The sequence below is a fragment of the Motacilla alba genome, chromosome 1 (assembly GCF_015832195.1).
Source record: "Motacilla alba alba isolate MOTALB_02 chromosome 1, Motacilla_alba_V1.0_pri, whole genome shotgun sequence".
Taxonomy (NCBI): Eukaryota; Metazoa; Chordata; class Aves; order Passeriformes; family Motacillidae; genus Motacilla; species Motacilla alba.
This window is the reverse complement of record NC_052016.1, coordinates 43298635-43314370: the sequence shown is the minus strand read 5'-3', so window position 1 is coordinate 43314370 and position 15736 is coordinate 43298635. Positions and strand designations below refer to the sequence as shown.

At 42.3% G+C, this 15736-nt stretch overlaps 1 protein-coding gene across 1 annotated transcript in view; it reads left to right on the top strand.

The window, feature by feature from the left end:
- The window catches only part of ME3 (malic enzyme 3), a 119088-nt gene that overhangs the window by 73247 nt on the left and 30105 nt on the right, over positions 1 to 15736 (top strand). Inside the window, exons 4-5 of the mRNA XM_038132538.1 lie at positions 10656 to 10731; positions 14433 to 14594. Coding sequence (XP_037988466.1) covers positions 10656 to 10731; positions 14433 to 14594 — 238 coding nt within the window. The remainder of the gene's footprint in view (positions 1 to 10655; positions 10732 to 14432; positions 14595 to 15736) is intronic.

The following is a 15736-nucleotide window of genomic DNA, read 5'->3' as shown; positions in this document are numbered from 1 at the left end:
AGGCATGGATTGTGCTCAGAAATCCAACCGTGTCCTGGGCTGCATCCAAAGCAGCGTGGGCAGCAGGGCAAAAGAGGTGATTCTCCCTGATATCTGCTCTGGTGAGACCCGCCTGGAGTGCTGTGTCCAGCTCTGGGGCCCCCAACACAAGAAGGACATGGGCCTATTGTAGAGAGTTCGGAGAAGGCCACAGAGACACCCAGATGGCTGAAGATCCTCTCCTGTGAAGACAGGCTGAGAGAGCTGGGGTTGTTCAGCCTGGGGAAGGGAAGGTTCCAGGGAAACATTACAGCACCTGCAGTACCAGGAAAACTGGAGAGGGACTTGCATGAGGGCATGTAGTAATAGGATAAGGAGCAGTGGTTTTAAACCTGGGCAGATTTAGGGCAGATTTAGGTCAGATACAAGAAGTTTTTGACTGTGAGAGTGATGAGGCACTGGCATAGGTTGCCGAGAGAAGCTGTGTGGATACCCCATCCCTGGAAATGTTCAAGGCCAGATTGCATGGGTCTCTGAGCAACCTGGTGCAGGAGAAGGTATCCCTGCCCATGGTGAGAGGTTTGCTATGATTAGATGGTGTGCCATGATTAGATTATCTTTAAGGTCCTCTTCAGACCAAACAGTTCCGTTTGGAGCCTAAGATTCTATGACCTGGTTATGGAAGAATTAATATAAAAGCTGATGTTAGTTTCTGTATTTGCTGCAATTTATGGCAAAAGTTGGATTTTTTTTAATTAGATGGATTCACTAAAAGTATACCAAATCATATTTCATTTATCTGGAAGCTAATTTCTCTATTATTGTCAAAATAATGTTTCTTTTCTTTGTCAAACTTTGTTCTAATTGTGTGTTCAGTCTTGGGGCTCCCTGCGGTGCACTTTAAAAGGGAAGGTGTGGGTCCTGGAAGAATTTGCACAGCACAGGAAGGAAATATAATCAGGGTAGGACTTAATTTAACTTGCCAGGGGTTTTTGATCCCACCTTAACCTCTGCACTATCGAGTAAAACAGAATACATTGTGTGCTTAGCAGTGAAACAGATAAGGGTTCCTTGGTCAAAATCAACTGAGAAACAGCACCGATTGACCATCTCAGTGTGTTTCTCTTCATAATCCTATAATCTTCCAGTTACTGAGCTACTTCCTGGATCCAGCACACAGTTAGGTGTGCAGAGGAAAATCAGGGCTGAATCAAATTTTCCTACACTTGAAATTGTTTTTGAACAAAGAATATCAAGCCCCTTGAGCATGATGAGCTTAAATGCAGCAAAGGTTACTGAATTTGGGAAATACCCACTCTTGCTGGTTGGTGGAATTCCTGGATGGTGGAAACTCACCTCAATGCCTGGTTTTTACCTAGCTGCATCTGTAAATTTATCTGTGGGTTACAGAAGGCAGTCTAGTCTTTCCTTCCCCCTCCTGCACATTAGCAAGAAGGGACATCTGGGGTAAGCCATAGTCAGACCCCATATTACAGACCCCATATTACAGACCTGCTTGGCTCTTACCCAGTCCTTAGCTCCAGCAGCCTGATCTTACACAGACAGACCTTCTCAGAGGCCCTCCTAAATAGTATTGAAACACCACTTCTGGAAAGGACACTGGAAAATTTGGGATTGTCAAGTTTTAAAATACAAGGAGGATTTAATCCCCAAATTATGCTATGACTTGGCAGTTCTCTGGTTCAACCAGAGAATCCAGTCCTGAGGATACAGTAGGGAAAAGCAGCTCATGGCAAGCCAAAAACAACATGGGTCTGCTTGCCTCTTGCCTTAATCCTAGAATGTGGACAACAGAGATCCACTGGGGACCTGCTTCCAACCCTCTTGCCTTTTCACATTGCTGCATAATGACCAATAACAACAAGTACTGAGCTGGTCTTTCTCCATCAACTTCCCCCTGGAGATGAAGAAAGAGTATTTATTCTTTAGGCTGATGCCTGACTAGCAGAACTGATAAATCCGGGATTCCTCCTGGTTTCTGTCCACTGTCCCCTAACATTTCATATCTGTGAAACCTTATGTTCCTTTCCACATCCCTTTCATCCTTTTTTCATATCCACCTGTGCTTCACCATAGCCCCCCACAGCAGCTTGTGCTCCTCCCCTTCCCTCACCTCTTCCTTAGGGAGCAGTGAGCACAGCTTTCAGTTCTCTGCTTGCTGTCCCCTCTGATTTCCTATCAGTGCCTTTTTGATCCTGCCGCATAACCATTCTGGTTTTTTCATTTGGTTCCCTCTACACCTTTTTTCCTCCTTTTCTCTGCCTTCTGCTTATTCCTGCAGCCCAGGAAAGCTCTAAGGCTTTGTTAGCAAGGGCTGAGTAGATACTAGAGTAGGTACCAGGTGGGAAACAGCACATGTTGTATGCAGCTGCAAACTGTGGTTTTGTGCAGCTGTCAGGATAATTGTCATTGTAAAGTCTGTGTTCCCCTCCCCAGAGTGGTGAGGACATGAACCCCTTTATCTTTTCTCTTTATCTCAACAGTAATTTTCATAAAAGGGTATGGGAACAAACATCTTTGAGACCTTTGCCTTTCTGATAAATTTGTTGAAATGAGCTAGCAGGTGAGAGAGGACACAGTATAATTGCCCTTTTCCTGGAAAAAAAAAGCCCTGCTAAAAATAGTCCTGGGTGTTAATAATTTGGCAGATAGGAGATAGATCCAAAAGCTTTGCTTTAGGCTGTGGTCTGGACCTTCCTGCTGTGGCAGGGGGTGGACTATGCCAAAGCGTGGGGAGAGCTACAGCTTGCACTCATATATGATCACGTAAATCTCCCTGTTCCTGATCTTTAGCAGTTTTCTACAGCTTAGCAGCTTTCAGTCCTTTGGGATCATGGAGATTTCCCAGTGTGGGTTATGGGGGGGTTGTGTGGATAGTGAATCTTTCATTACTGTACCTTGGAGCCTGCATCTTCCACACTGAATTTTGGGTTTCCTATCTAAAATATATGCTGATAATGTTCAGGACATTTATATTAGTAATGAAATTATTGGTGTTGCAGATCATTTGAAATTAAATCTCTTAAATTAAATCTCTCTCTCTGTATTTAAATTATAGATATATTGCCTTATAAGTCTCTGTATAGATTTCACTAATAGTGGATTGTGCTTGGTTTCTATCATTTTTTCATTATTACCTCAGGGTACTGGTCAGCAGCCTACAATTTACAAAGAAAATTACCTAAAACAATGAAAATATCTTGGCCTTAATTAAAAATATTTTTAAAAATAGCTGATGAATGATCACAGAGATTTTGTCCAATCTGATGATTAATTGTACTGTATTTAGACAAGTCAGTGCATGCTAGCACAAAGTTTCTCTGCAAAGTCTGTAGCCCACAGGCATTTGTAATCTCAAGCTCCCTAAAACAGCCAAGCAATTTCAAAGTTTATTTTGTTGTTCTGAAGCCTTTTGTCCTGTTCTGGCAGAGACCAGAACCAAAAAAAGTCAACACTGGGGGTGCAGCTGGTGGAAATGTCCCTAAATGCTCATATTGCTCAACCTGTCAATTTTGTATATGAGTTTTGAAAGTGAAAATAAGCCAAATGTAGGCCCTTACTGTAACCACATTTGATTTCATCTCTAGCACAGACTAGCCTTAAATCCAGAGTGGCTCCTCCAGCCTGTTCCTCTGGCACAGCAGTGAGAGTTTTCTGCGGTTAGTACGCAGCAAAAGCCAAGTCCATCAGCTGATCCCTCCCTTGCGTGTGTCCCTTTTGCAGCCTTGGGCAGCCAAAATACCTACCAGTCAGCTGGGCTTGGGGCAGGATTCAGCCAGACTGCAAAGAGCACAGAGAGGCGTGCAGCGGCAGTCAGCATCCTTCCACCGTGACAAGCCAACTTGGTTTTTCGTTTCGTCAGTGTGAACATAATTTTGACATGTGGATTTCAGTGTTACTCTGAGACGGTCTTCTCCAGGTTTTCTGAGAGCATCATGCCTTTGTGTAAGGAATGGCTGTGATCACTGCAGAAGGTCAGCTTGTGCCATGCCTGTCAGAGCCGTTTTCTGTCCAACTTATAACTCACTGTAGGTTTCTGGCTGCTGTCTCACAACTTTCTCATGACTGTCTAACGGCAGCCTGGTGCAGGCTGGGATGCTGGCAAAGATCTGACTCATCTCTTTTGTTTGTTGCTTTTTTAAGCAATTATTTCCCATGCACTTCCTATGTCTTCTAAAGGAAGTCCAGCCAAATTAAGTTATAACACTCAAGGACTTTTATATGAGTAGAATTTCATCATCTTCAGGTTGTAAGTGGAGACGCTTAACCTTTATTAGTATTCTGAGAATGAGCCATTCCTATCCAGATAAAAACACTTGCTTATGATGCCTGCTTGTCTGATATAAGTATTGGGAATATGTGCATTTTCTTAACATTAAATTACACGGTAGTTTTTATCATTTTGTCACTTGTGGAGCAAGTTCCCCTCATAGCACCCGAACTAGAAGGTCATAAGTGCAAAGAAAATCAAACAAAGCTTGATTTTTGTTACCTTTAGTCTTGCGGTTCACTGAACTGGTATGGCAGCATACACACAGGGAGCCTGACTCCTTGGAAGGACCCTTCCTTGGCTGGATGAGAATTATCTGGAGAATTAGGACTTTAGCTACCATTTTAATCTACTTCCCTCCATCAGTTCTTCTTCTCAGGAACAAGTAATTATATAAGGCAAAGCCTGGTAGCCCATTAAAGAAGACACCTTTTTTTCTGAATAAATAAGGGTGATGGACTGATCTCTGTGCAGAAAGCATGTGGAATTTGCAGCTGAGGATTTTTGTGTTCTTCCTGCTGTATACCAAACCCTGAGCAAGCCTGACCATTGCAGTGTCAGTAAATATTGGATAACACTGTGCAAATACTGAGTATCTTATTCTTCAGAGAGAAGTTCTTTGGAGGAGTGAGCAAGGAGAAGAAGGATGAAGCTGCAATAGTTGAGTGGGAGGGGATGTGTTTTTCAACTCTTGTCAACTTAGGAGCTTTTGACATCCTTCTGGTGGTTTCTCTTTTCCTCCACAGATCATAAATATGCAATCATCTTCCATCTCAGCTAGTAAGGGAAGTTCAGGTGAATCAAAGAGTGATGTCCTTTTGCTTCATGCTAGTATACATATCAGTGATCAGTGCCATCATTTTTTCTGTTCTTTTGTGGGTTTGACCAATGTGATGTGAATACTGGTGGATATAATTGCTGAGTAACATATATGTTACTCATATATGATAAGTGTAAAGAGGCCATTAATTTTATAAATGAAAACGGGTAACTGAAGTCATAGGAATGCTGCCCAAACCCACAGCACAGGACAAGACTGGAAGAAGAGCACAGCAATGGCCAAAGAGATTTTACATGGAGCTTGATGAAGCAAAGGCATTGATTGCATTTGATTGCAGTGGGTTTCTGTTTAATTTCATGTCAGAGGCAGCAGTGGGGCAAGACTACACCAGGAGGGTTGCCAACATAGCCACAGGAGCATTGGTAATTGCCAAGGAAAAGCCATTAGGAAAGGGAGACTTCTGGGTAGGAGGGAAGTGAGGAGAGATTTAGAACTGTGAGGATGGATTGCATAATGTTTTTCAGTCCCCTCTGTGCTTTGGGGAATGAACATTCTCTGTAAACAAACAATAGTGCTTTAGAGATAGCACTGCTGGCTCCACTGTTGTTTCTAATGGGAAATAGCTCACAAGTCAGCATTGCTAACCAGGACTGTCAGAAAGGGGAACACTACTTAGCCTTTTTAAAGAAGTAACTTCTTACTGAATTAAATGATTAATGGATATTTCTTTTTTCTAATATCTGAGACCTGTAAAACTAATTCCTTCCCAAATGTCTAAAAGAATCATAGAACCATGGAATGGTTTGGGTTAAAAAGGGCCTTATTGATTATCTAGTTTCAACCTCCCTGCCATGGGCAGGCACATGGTCCACTAGGTCAAATTGCTCAAAGCTCTGTCCAGCCTGGACTTGAACACTTCTAGGGATGGCAAGTCCCCACATTCTCTAGGCAACATGTTGCAGTGCCCCTCTATCCTCACAGTAAACAGTTTCTTTCTAATATCTAATCTAAACCTGCCCTCTTTCAGTTTGAAAGATATTATCTCTTGTCCTATCACTACATATCCTTGTAAAAAAATATAAATGTTATTCCAAAAAGCCATCACCAGTATCTAGTACCACTTCCTCTAGGTATCAAATGTGCCATGTTTTCTTTGTCTCTGAACTTTTTCTATAATGAGCTTTGTAGTTAAGGGATTGTTGTCATCGTGGGACTTCCAGAATGCCTTCAGGATGGTGAAGACCTAACCAGTACTGGGGCTCAGAGCAGGATTCTTCTTATGGCTCACATGGTACACTGTGTAGCTTTATAAGTCCTGGAATACTGCCATGAACTCAGTCAGGATAAAACCAGAAAAGAAAAGATAATGGCCCTGGCTTAGGGGTAAGAAAAGGTCTTGTGGGTGAATATACTCAAGGCCCTTGATGGATTCTGCAGTGACCTGCAGTTTTTTATATCCTTCAGTCCAGTTCAGGCAGTTTGACTGGACTTGCTGACATCCAGACAGAAATACTGCCTCAGTGACAAATTAAGAAGCTGTAACTCTCCTTGAAGTTTCCTGGACTTTTACAGACATGCTCAGTGGCACAATAAAATCTAGTCTGACTTCCACCTTAACCAAAGGCAGCTGTAGTGAAACCTGTGATGTTAATGGACTGAATATGAGACTGCAGCTCTGAAACCCTAATGAATACAGGCTGAAGCACTCCCCACTTTTAATTACCCCCACGAAGATAACAGTTCTCTGAAGGTTACTATTTAACCAGAAATAATGGTACAGCATCTACAATCTGGATTGAAATTGCTGAGGTAGTTAATTTTTACTAAGCTCTAGTTCTTGTAATTTTGTCCCCATGCATGACTAAGCCCATGAAGAATGGCAGGTTCCTGGGCACAGGTGAGTTTTCTGGTCTGGAAAAACATTGTATCTCTGCCCCACACAATGCCTGTGTTACGTGACTTGATCAAAATTACTTACATTTTTAGCTTTACATTTTAATTGAATTCTTGTTATTGAGTGCCAAAGAGATTAAAGGAAAACTGCTTCATTTCTTTTTGTTTCTCTGAAGCAATTTATCAACTGTAATCTCAAGTGAGTTAGAGCAGACATGATGATAAAGGCAGAATAAAGATGATTAAGGTTGCTGAGATTTCATTTCTCCTTCAGAAGGCTTAGGCTGCATCTTTTCCATAGAAAAATCAGGTTAATTTATTTTGTTGCCACTTGGATGTTTCTTATTTACTACTGATCCACGTAGGCCATTCTGTTCCTCTTAGTATTCAGAGCTCTACCTTGCTGTTCTCAAAGGCACAAATAGCTTTTGCTCCTGTTACCTCTCCTATAATCATGGAATCATAGAATAGTTTGGGTTGGAAATGATGAGAGATCATATAGCCCACCCCCTTGCCACGGACAGGGACAGGTTCCACTAGACCAGCTTGCTTGAGGCTATCCAATCTGGCCTTGAATACCTCCAGGGAAGGTGCATCCACAGTTTCTCTGGGCGACCTGTTCAAGTGCCTCACCACCCTCATAGTAAAGTGTTTGTGTGTCCTTGGGACAAACCTGGCTGCTACTCCTCCCTGTTCACTCATCAGCAAAGCTTTTGCTGAGTTTGGTTTGTGGATCTTGTCTGTTCCTTCTGCCTGTCTTGCAGAAGGAATTTTTGGACAGATAAACCCTCTGCCAGTTTGGAGCATGTTTATTTAGCTAATTGGCCAGCTCATCTCTGTGGGTAAGGTGGTGTCAGAAGGGAGAGCACAACTCTCCTGAGGATCATACAAAATGAAGACATTACCTGTGACCCCTGACTCTAAGGTCTGATGTGTCTGTTTCCCTTTCCCTCTCAAAAATAGCATGAATTTGCTCAACTGCTTGTCAGAATTCATCATTGCATATTCCATCTGCAAAGGGATTTCCAACTCACTACTACCAAGATCCCCTTCTGAATGCTTGAACACCTAATGGGGGGCCATAGAGCCTCAACCAGATTCAGGGACTTGCTTCAGCTGATTGCCTAAAGGCATTGGAAACGTAGGTGTTTTATTGAACCTGGACCCTTGGCTCTCAGATTCAGCATTAGTGAAATACGAGGCTTACTTAGATACGTGCCCCCTGCCTGATGTGGTTGTGTCACTGAGAGAGGTCACTTTTCCCACTTTTCCCCATGGCTCATCATTTCTGCTCCTCCTGATGGTTTCCCTTGCAAAGCTGGTAGTGCCATTAGGGTGTTAGTCTAAAACAAACCATCTGAGTTTGCCTGAAGTAAAGTAAGGAGCAATTAGCATCAAATACATAATATTAAGGAAGGAAACACAAATTCTGGAGGGCTGTCTCTCCATGCTTGGATCTCAGTCACCGACCAGGCTATCTAAGCCAAGCCAATCCAGTGACAGCTGTGAGAGTCCTACTGCCAAGGAGCATAACAAGAGTAGTCATCAGATTTTGGAATACCCAAGCTGAACTCTCTCTGCTGGCAAATCCCGAGCAGGGGTTGAAGACCAGCCTGCTTCAAGGCTGCCCAATTCAAGGGTCAGAATCAAGGGGCATTTGGTAGCTGCCCTCTCCACTTTCATATGAAACAACTCTCAGTTCCATTGAGCTGCATGATGAGCAATGGGTAGACAGTTGGGTTCAGCTTCTGTTGTGAGCTCAGGATGTTTTTCAAAGGTTGAATAGCTGGTGGACTCCCTTCAGTACTGAAGAGCTGTGAGTGTATGAGGCACATGGCTAGACACTTAGTAGGTATCTTTATTATGTATGGAAAATGTTACTTTCAAACAATAGCATTCTTCCTAACAACATATCACAACCTGAAATATGTGCAGGGATGTTACTAATTTTCACTTTTAATTCCCAGTTAATAACAGCTTTCTAAACACAGATGGCAGCAGTACAGTACTCCCTTTTTATGAAGATTGACATCTGTGAATACTGCCTTTGAGGCAAGCCATGTGTATGTGATTAGTTCATTGGTTATTGGCACAGTGTTAAAGAATTACACTGAATAAATGAAATGTTATTTTCCTTTTTTGCCTTTCTGATCTGTCTGTGTGATTGTGACTTGATCAGTGTTGAAGTCAGCACTTTTATTTTTCTTCTTTTCGAAGTAAAGGGCATTTTCATTAGGAATCCCACAGTTGACTGTGGGAAGATATCTGTCCTCTAGAAGAGTCATGTGAGATAAGCCCTTGCCAGAGTGAGTAGCCCAATTATGTTTGATTATCCATCACTCATATGGCCTTACAATGGAAGTTGTTTTCAAGCTTCTTCTCCCTAACGTTTCATATTAGAAGCCCAAACCGTGACCGGATCTGAACTTTCTGGGGCAGAGCAATAGTTGAGAGATGTAAGCAACAAAAATTCATCTCTCCGTTTTTCCAACTGTTACTAATTGCTGGCACAACTCCTGCTTTTGTGAGCAGATAACAAGGCAAGGAAAATGGCTGCATCCTTCTGCCAAGGGGAGTCCTCGAGTTAGAGCCTTGATTTGTACTGATTAAACATCACTGTGAGCAATGTAAGCAATTTTCCCTGACAGAGGTATAGAGGACAGGTTGCTTCTTTTGGGGTTAGTGCAGCTTAAAAGGAACTTCAGCAAAATCCCAGAGTATCAGAGCAGAGATCAATCAATGTAAATAATATTGTCCTGGGTATAGAAAGAATCCCTGCCACAGATACTCTTTTTGATAACAACAGCAGAGAGGCAAAAAAATAAGCCACAAATCTAAAACATGTTTCAAAAACTGTCTCTTCCAGATCTTAATTTATTTAAAAAGAGGGCACTTTTGTTTAAACTCTAAAGACCTTTGCATTGAGAAGTGATTAACCGTAGTGCAATCAGCTGTGTTATTTTCTATATAAACAATTCACATTAATGTTAAACCCAAACATTTAATTTTCTGTTTAACTTCTCATAATTTTTCATTATTTTCACTTGGTGAATGTCAAAAACTGCGATCAGATATTCATGGGGAAGAAAGAAACCCTGTCACAAAGGCAGGTTTGGCTTGATCAAAGCAAATGTCATGGCTGATATTGATCCAGTTGGATTGGAGTTCTGTGGACTAGAGAGGTGACCCAAAACATCTAGCCCTGGAGTAGCCAGAGTAGCCATCCAGTAGCCAGTAGCCATCCCCATCATTGACCCGGTAGCTGGGTGAGAAGGATCATGCTTTCACTGTCTGGGTGGCCAGGAGCTATAAGCTCCTCAGGAAAGAATGTCTAACAAGGCTTATGGTAAAACCATCAGCCTCCACTTCAATTACCAAAATTTTTTTAACTAGAAAACTCTTCTGCACTAAGGTAGAGTTTGCTCCCTGAAGCAAAGATGTTTCACAGGTGTAAAATGTTCAACACTGGTGGCTGCTGAATGAAGTTGCCATTAAGGATGTTGAGCCTTTTGGTTTGAAAATGAGAATTTACCTTGATATTAGCAGTCGCTTGAGGTCTCATTTTTATGTCATTGAGTTGCCTGGTTTTGTACTCAGCACCTTACATCTCTCCATTTTCAAGTTCACCTGTTTTCTTTTATCTTGGAGTTACTAGTTTTATTACAAGGCTTATTTTTCTTCTCTTTCTTTCCTTTTCTTTTCCTCTCTTAGGGGATTGTTTATCACCATCCATGACAGAGGCCATATTGCAACAGTGCTAAACTCTTGGCCTGAAGAAAATGTTAAGGTATGTGGCATGTCTTCTGTGGACTGGGAAATTACAGGCAGTTTGGTGCAAAAATGGGATATTTAGTGGAACTGCTTGGCATCATTTACAGAACTGGCTGTTTAAAAGGACAAGCAAAGAGTACTTCTTTTCCTCAGACAATTTTCAGGCTGAACTTCAGTTTCAATTTCCAGTCAAGTTGGGGCTTCAGAGATTCTGTCATGTATGTATGCAGTCAAAAACAAGTTTTGAATGAAAAAAAATGTGCATGTTAATAAATTTGTACAGAATAGGGGTCCCAGTGAAAAAGTAAGATAAAGTAAGATATGTGTATTGAAAAATTGTGTGGCTGACTCGTACCAAAGCTCTTTACAATATCTCTGTAATTGACATGCTCATAGGACTCTTTCCCCAGTCCAGTGAGTCATGCAGCATCAAGAACACTGGCAACTCTGCAAATCATGTTTGATATCCAGCAGCTGAAAATATTGCTGACACCCCACCCAAAAAGTGTTCTTGTGAAGTGTTTTTCACTAGAGCTTGGGGCTGGGCAAGTCCCTGGAGTGAAATGAAGTCAACACTTAAGACACGTCTTGCCAGTCACCTCACCTTATTCTGTCAGTCTGAAAGTACATATTCCTGGGAATTTCCATGGCTATTGACAGAATTTTGGTCCCCTGTCAATCATTTGCTTCTTCCCAGAACAAAGGTTTGGCAGCTGAGAAAATCTTACAAGTATTTTCCATTTCTAAGGGGAAAAAAATAGAAATTTAACATATTTTCAGAAAAAGTGGTCACAGTCATACAAACTTGTGTTTGGAACCATGGAGAAGAGAGGCAGGCTAGGTATTTTGTCCTTGATCTGTCCAACAAACTCAGTATTTCCATTTGTTTCCAACTCAGAACTGTGAGCAGAATTCATTATGGCTAATAGAAATGTTTTTGCAGATGGGGAAACTGGCACAGAAAGATTAGAGGCTGTTGTTGAAACAGCCCCTCTGGCACCCAAAACAGACCATAGGAAAGGCAATGGTCCATGAAAGAGATTCAGACTATCTACTTTCCAGGTTTGCCAAACTACAAAGGCAGTTCATTTTAACAGCACAGGTTCCCTGTGTCTTTGTGCTCAGACTTCTTCATGCCTGAACTGGTAGGCACTGAAACACTCAAGATTTTGAGATAAGCAGGGAGGCACCTGGACTGCACCTAAGTCCCTGGAGGGACCCAGGTTGTTTTTTTAAAAGGCTGAACACCCCCCACCACTGAACACCACCCACTAAAGACAGTGCAGAAATACCTGGAGATGTTGCCCACATTTTGCTCATTAGATTTAGCTCATTAGGGCTTCATGGCAACAGTGCTTACTGTAGAAATGTGAAATATGGGCCAAACTCTGAATCCTCTGCCTGGAAGGGCTGGAAGGGTGCTGGTGCTCTGCTTAGCTTAGCAAATCTTCAGCCAAGCTCTAATGAGCCACACCTTCAACCCTCCTGTCAAAGCTGGGCTGCCTTGAAATAATTATAGTACTAGAAGCAGAACAAGTGAGAAGAAACCATTTCTGATCATACTTACTTGGGAATGTGGGGGTTTTGTGTCTCTTCCAAGATGGCTAATGAATCCTGACATGAAGAAATATTGGATGAAAAGCTGGCCGTCCTCAGGACTGCCTTCCCTTGCCAATTTTCTCTCTGGTTCCTTAGTCTTGTACTCTTTTCTTCACAATGGCCCAGCTAAAGCAAAAAGAATGTAGGGAATCATACAAGATGGGTGTCATCCTGGCAGCTACAAATTCAAGCCACTCAAAGTGAGGATGGTAAAGAAACATTTATTTTATTCCAAGACAAGTGTGCTGCTGTGCAAGCTATTGCACTGGCCTTCCAGTCTGCCTTGCCTCCCTTCATTCCTCCCTCTTTCTGTGGGGTGCCTGCCCTAGAAGTGCACTCAGGATCTTGAATCCCCACCAGGATTACTGCTGTACAGGGCTGTTCAAAATACTTCCCATGGAGTGTTTTCTGTTGGTTCACTCAATGTAGAGTATCAGTTCATCCTGTAAAGGCTGACCTCATGCAATCAGTGCAGAGAACTGGGAATTCCAATAGCAGCACTTGCGTCTCTGCATTGCCTTGGCAGCTTGAAGATCAGTGTAGCACTGTGGATCACTCTGCTGGGCCACATGCCTGCTGCTAAGGCACTGTAAACCTGCACTGGTTAACTGGGTGCAGCCTGAGGTCCAGAGTAATCTCAGTTAATATTGGCTGCCTGGGGACTTAGTGCCTAGTCTCATATTGGAAGTACTTCTGCAGTGCCAGTGAAGAGGGAACTGAGCTTTTCAAAGAGAAATAACCCATTCATCTGTTCCCAAAACAGCTGCTGGAGAGGGGAGATGCCCTCTGGAGGTTTCTGTCTCTCCCCGTCAGATGTCAAATAAGTTTAGAAACCATTTAGAGGGCTGTCATAAACTGCACACCTAACCTTTATTCAATGACTTCACTAGGGTCATCAAGACAATTTGTATGACAGATAGAAGTAGAAAACAGGTTCCTAACAGTTAAACCTGTAACCTCCTACCTTCAGGTAGAAGGGTCTGCCCTGCTCAGCCAGAGATTAATGTCCTGTTTGTTGAGTTCTGATCATATGAACATGAGCAGATAAAAACATTACTTTAACGTCCTTGCCTATCAGGTGCTCACAGAAACTGTGCTCATTTTTTGGGGCATTTTTTCAAATCCAAAGAGCCACAAACAAATGTGAATCCAGTTCCCCCTCTCTTACAAATAGCAATGCATTTCTCCCATGCTGTATTTTCTATTCTGATTCATTTGTCAGTGTTGCCTTGAGGAGCTTTGGTAACTATAGAGTGCTGCAGCACATCCTAGGCTGAAGAATTTTTCTCTCTCTGATGGATATCTAAATGCTATTGAAAGGTTTTTAGGTTTGCCTGAGAACACTTATTTGGATGAAAGGGGATCAGTGCTCCAGAGAAATATTTTGATTCATTAGAACTTAATTTTGTTTTAACATTCTCTGCATAGTTGGAATATTAACTCCATTTAATTTCAGGATAAACCTGCAGCAGTGCATATGCTTGCTGCTTTCCCTATTCCCGTTACTGCCTTTCAATCCCAACTGCATCCTCTGGGCGTGGTAAAGAAGTGAGCGCACACCCAAAACCAGATGGAGCCCACCCAAAAAGAGACTTTCTCATTGCTAACACTTCATATTGACTCAAAAGGAAAAGCAAATAGCAAAAAGTTCAAATATGTGTATAGTTTATGCTGAATGAGAAAGGATGCTGAAATATGTTTCTTCCACAGATGCAGTTCCTAAGCACACTTTATTCTTCTAGAAAAAAAAAGGTGAAAAAAATCAAGGCCAGATCTCATTTGTGATACTTCTTGTAGAACAGCCACGTACTACATGTGTACTTCTTGTAGTACAAAAAGCCATGCTGCTTGGGCTCTGCTACAGTGAATTGAAGTACTCTCCAGCAGAGCTGCTGTTGTCCCACACTGTGAGCTGCTGCCTGTTAACCACACTTTCTCTACCCCGAAAAATGAGCAGCCCCCTGTTGCTGACAGCTAATTAACATGCTGTTGTGAACAAGGAGCAAATATCCATTGCACAGTGCATCTGCAAAGTGGCATCAATGTGGAAACAGTGGAGCTGGTTTTGCTTCTAGAGCCTTGGCAGCCCCATACAACAGTCTCTTTTGATCCTCCTAGGCTATCGTGGTGACAGATGGAGAGAGGATTCTTGGTTTAGGAGACCTAGGAAGTTATGGTATGGGTATCCCAGTTGGAAAGCTTGCTTTGTACACCGCTTGTGGTGGAATTGACCCACAACAATGTCTCCCTGTCCTACTGGATGTTGGCACAGACAACGAGGTAAGACAATTTTTCATAAATCTGACATGGGGGAGAAGAATCAGATTAGTGCTTTACCAGGGCCAGTTTCCTAAATTTGGGGACAAAAAGCTGGAGTCATCAAAAATGAGATGATGGCTAGACCAGCACTGCAGGAAAGTGGGAAGGTTTAATTCCTGTTTGATGCTTGAGAACCTTTTTTTCTTATGGGGAACTGAAATAAACACTAAATAGGCTCATGGTCCCCTGGTGAGAAGACTCAGTGTCTCAGAGTTACCAGCTGGGGCTGAAAGCTCAGCTCCACCTTTCAGCATGGCAAGGTGAGTTGACAGGCATTGTACAGGAAGTCCTAGAATAATTCTTCCTCTGGTATTTGTGAGGGAACAGGCAGATATTCATGTCTGTGTAGAGATGACTATATTCCAGAAATGGAGAATCCCTGGTGAGTGGTTTGGGAATGATTAATGTCACTGTTTTGTTAGATTACACATGTTACTGCACACGATAACCAAGCAAGAGGACTCCATCTGTTTGCAGATTCTTGCCTTATGACTCTGGCTCAGAAAGGCCAAAGTGAAACATTTCAGCAATGCCAGAATGGACATCTGTGAGGATGTCTTTTTAAAATTAATATCCTATAGCAATTTGCGATGGCCTAGGCTTGTCCATTTTTGTAAAATGTTCTTGTGCTTCACATGACCCCGTGTAAACCAAACACACATTTCTTGAGGGACATAAAAAATCTGGGGTATAAGAGCTTTGAGTTTGTGTATAAAGATGAATTAATGCTGACATTTTCAGATGTGCTGATGCTCACTGAACAGCTAGATTTTCTGCACCCCTTTCAGTCCTGCCCCAAGCCTCTCACACTGAACCCTTGAAAAGAATGAAAGAATGCAAAATCAGTGCCCATAGTTGACATCTGAGAATCTCAATTACCTCTTTGGTCTCTGGCCCCAGGATTATGTTACCCCTTTAGCATAGCGACCTGTCATGGACTTGTGGGATACAGGGTGTGCTAATCTCAGCCTGATTCATGTTCTTTCCTGAAAAGGGAGAACTCTGAGTTTGGACCCACTGAGGCAAAGGAGGAATTAAGTCTCAGTCTCTCACTTACCGCAGTCTCCAGTCAATAGAACATTGTACTTGATTTTGGATCCTTC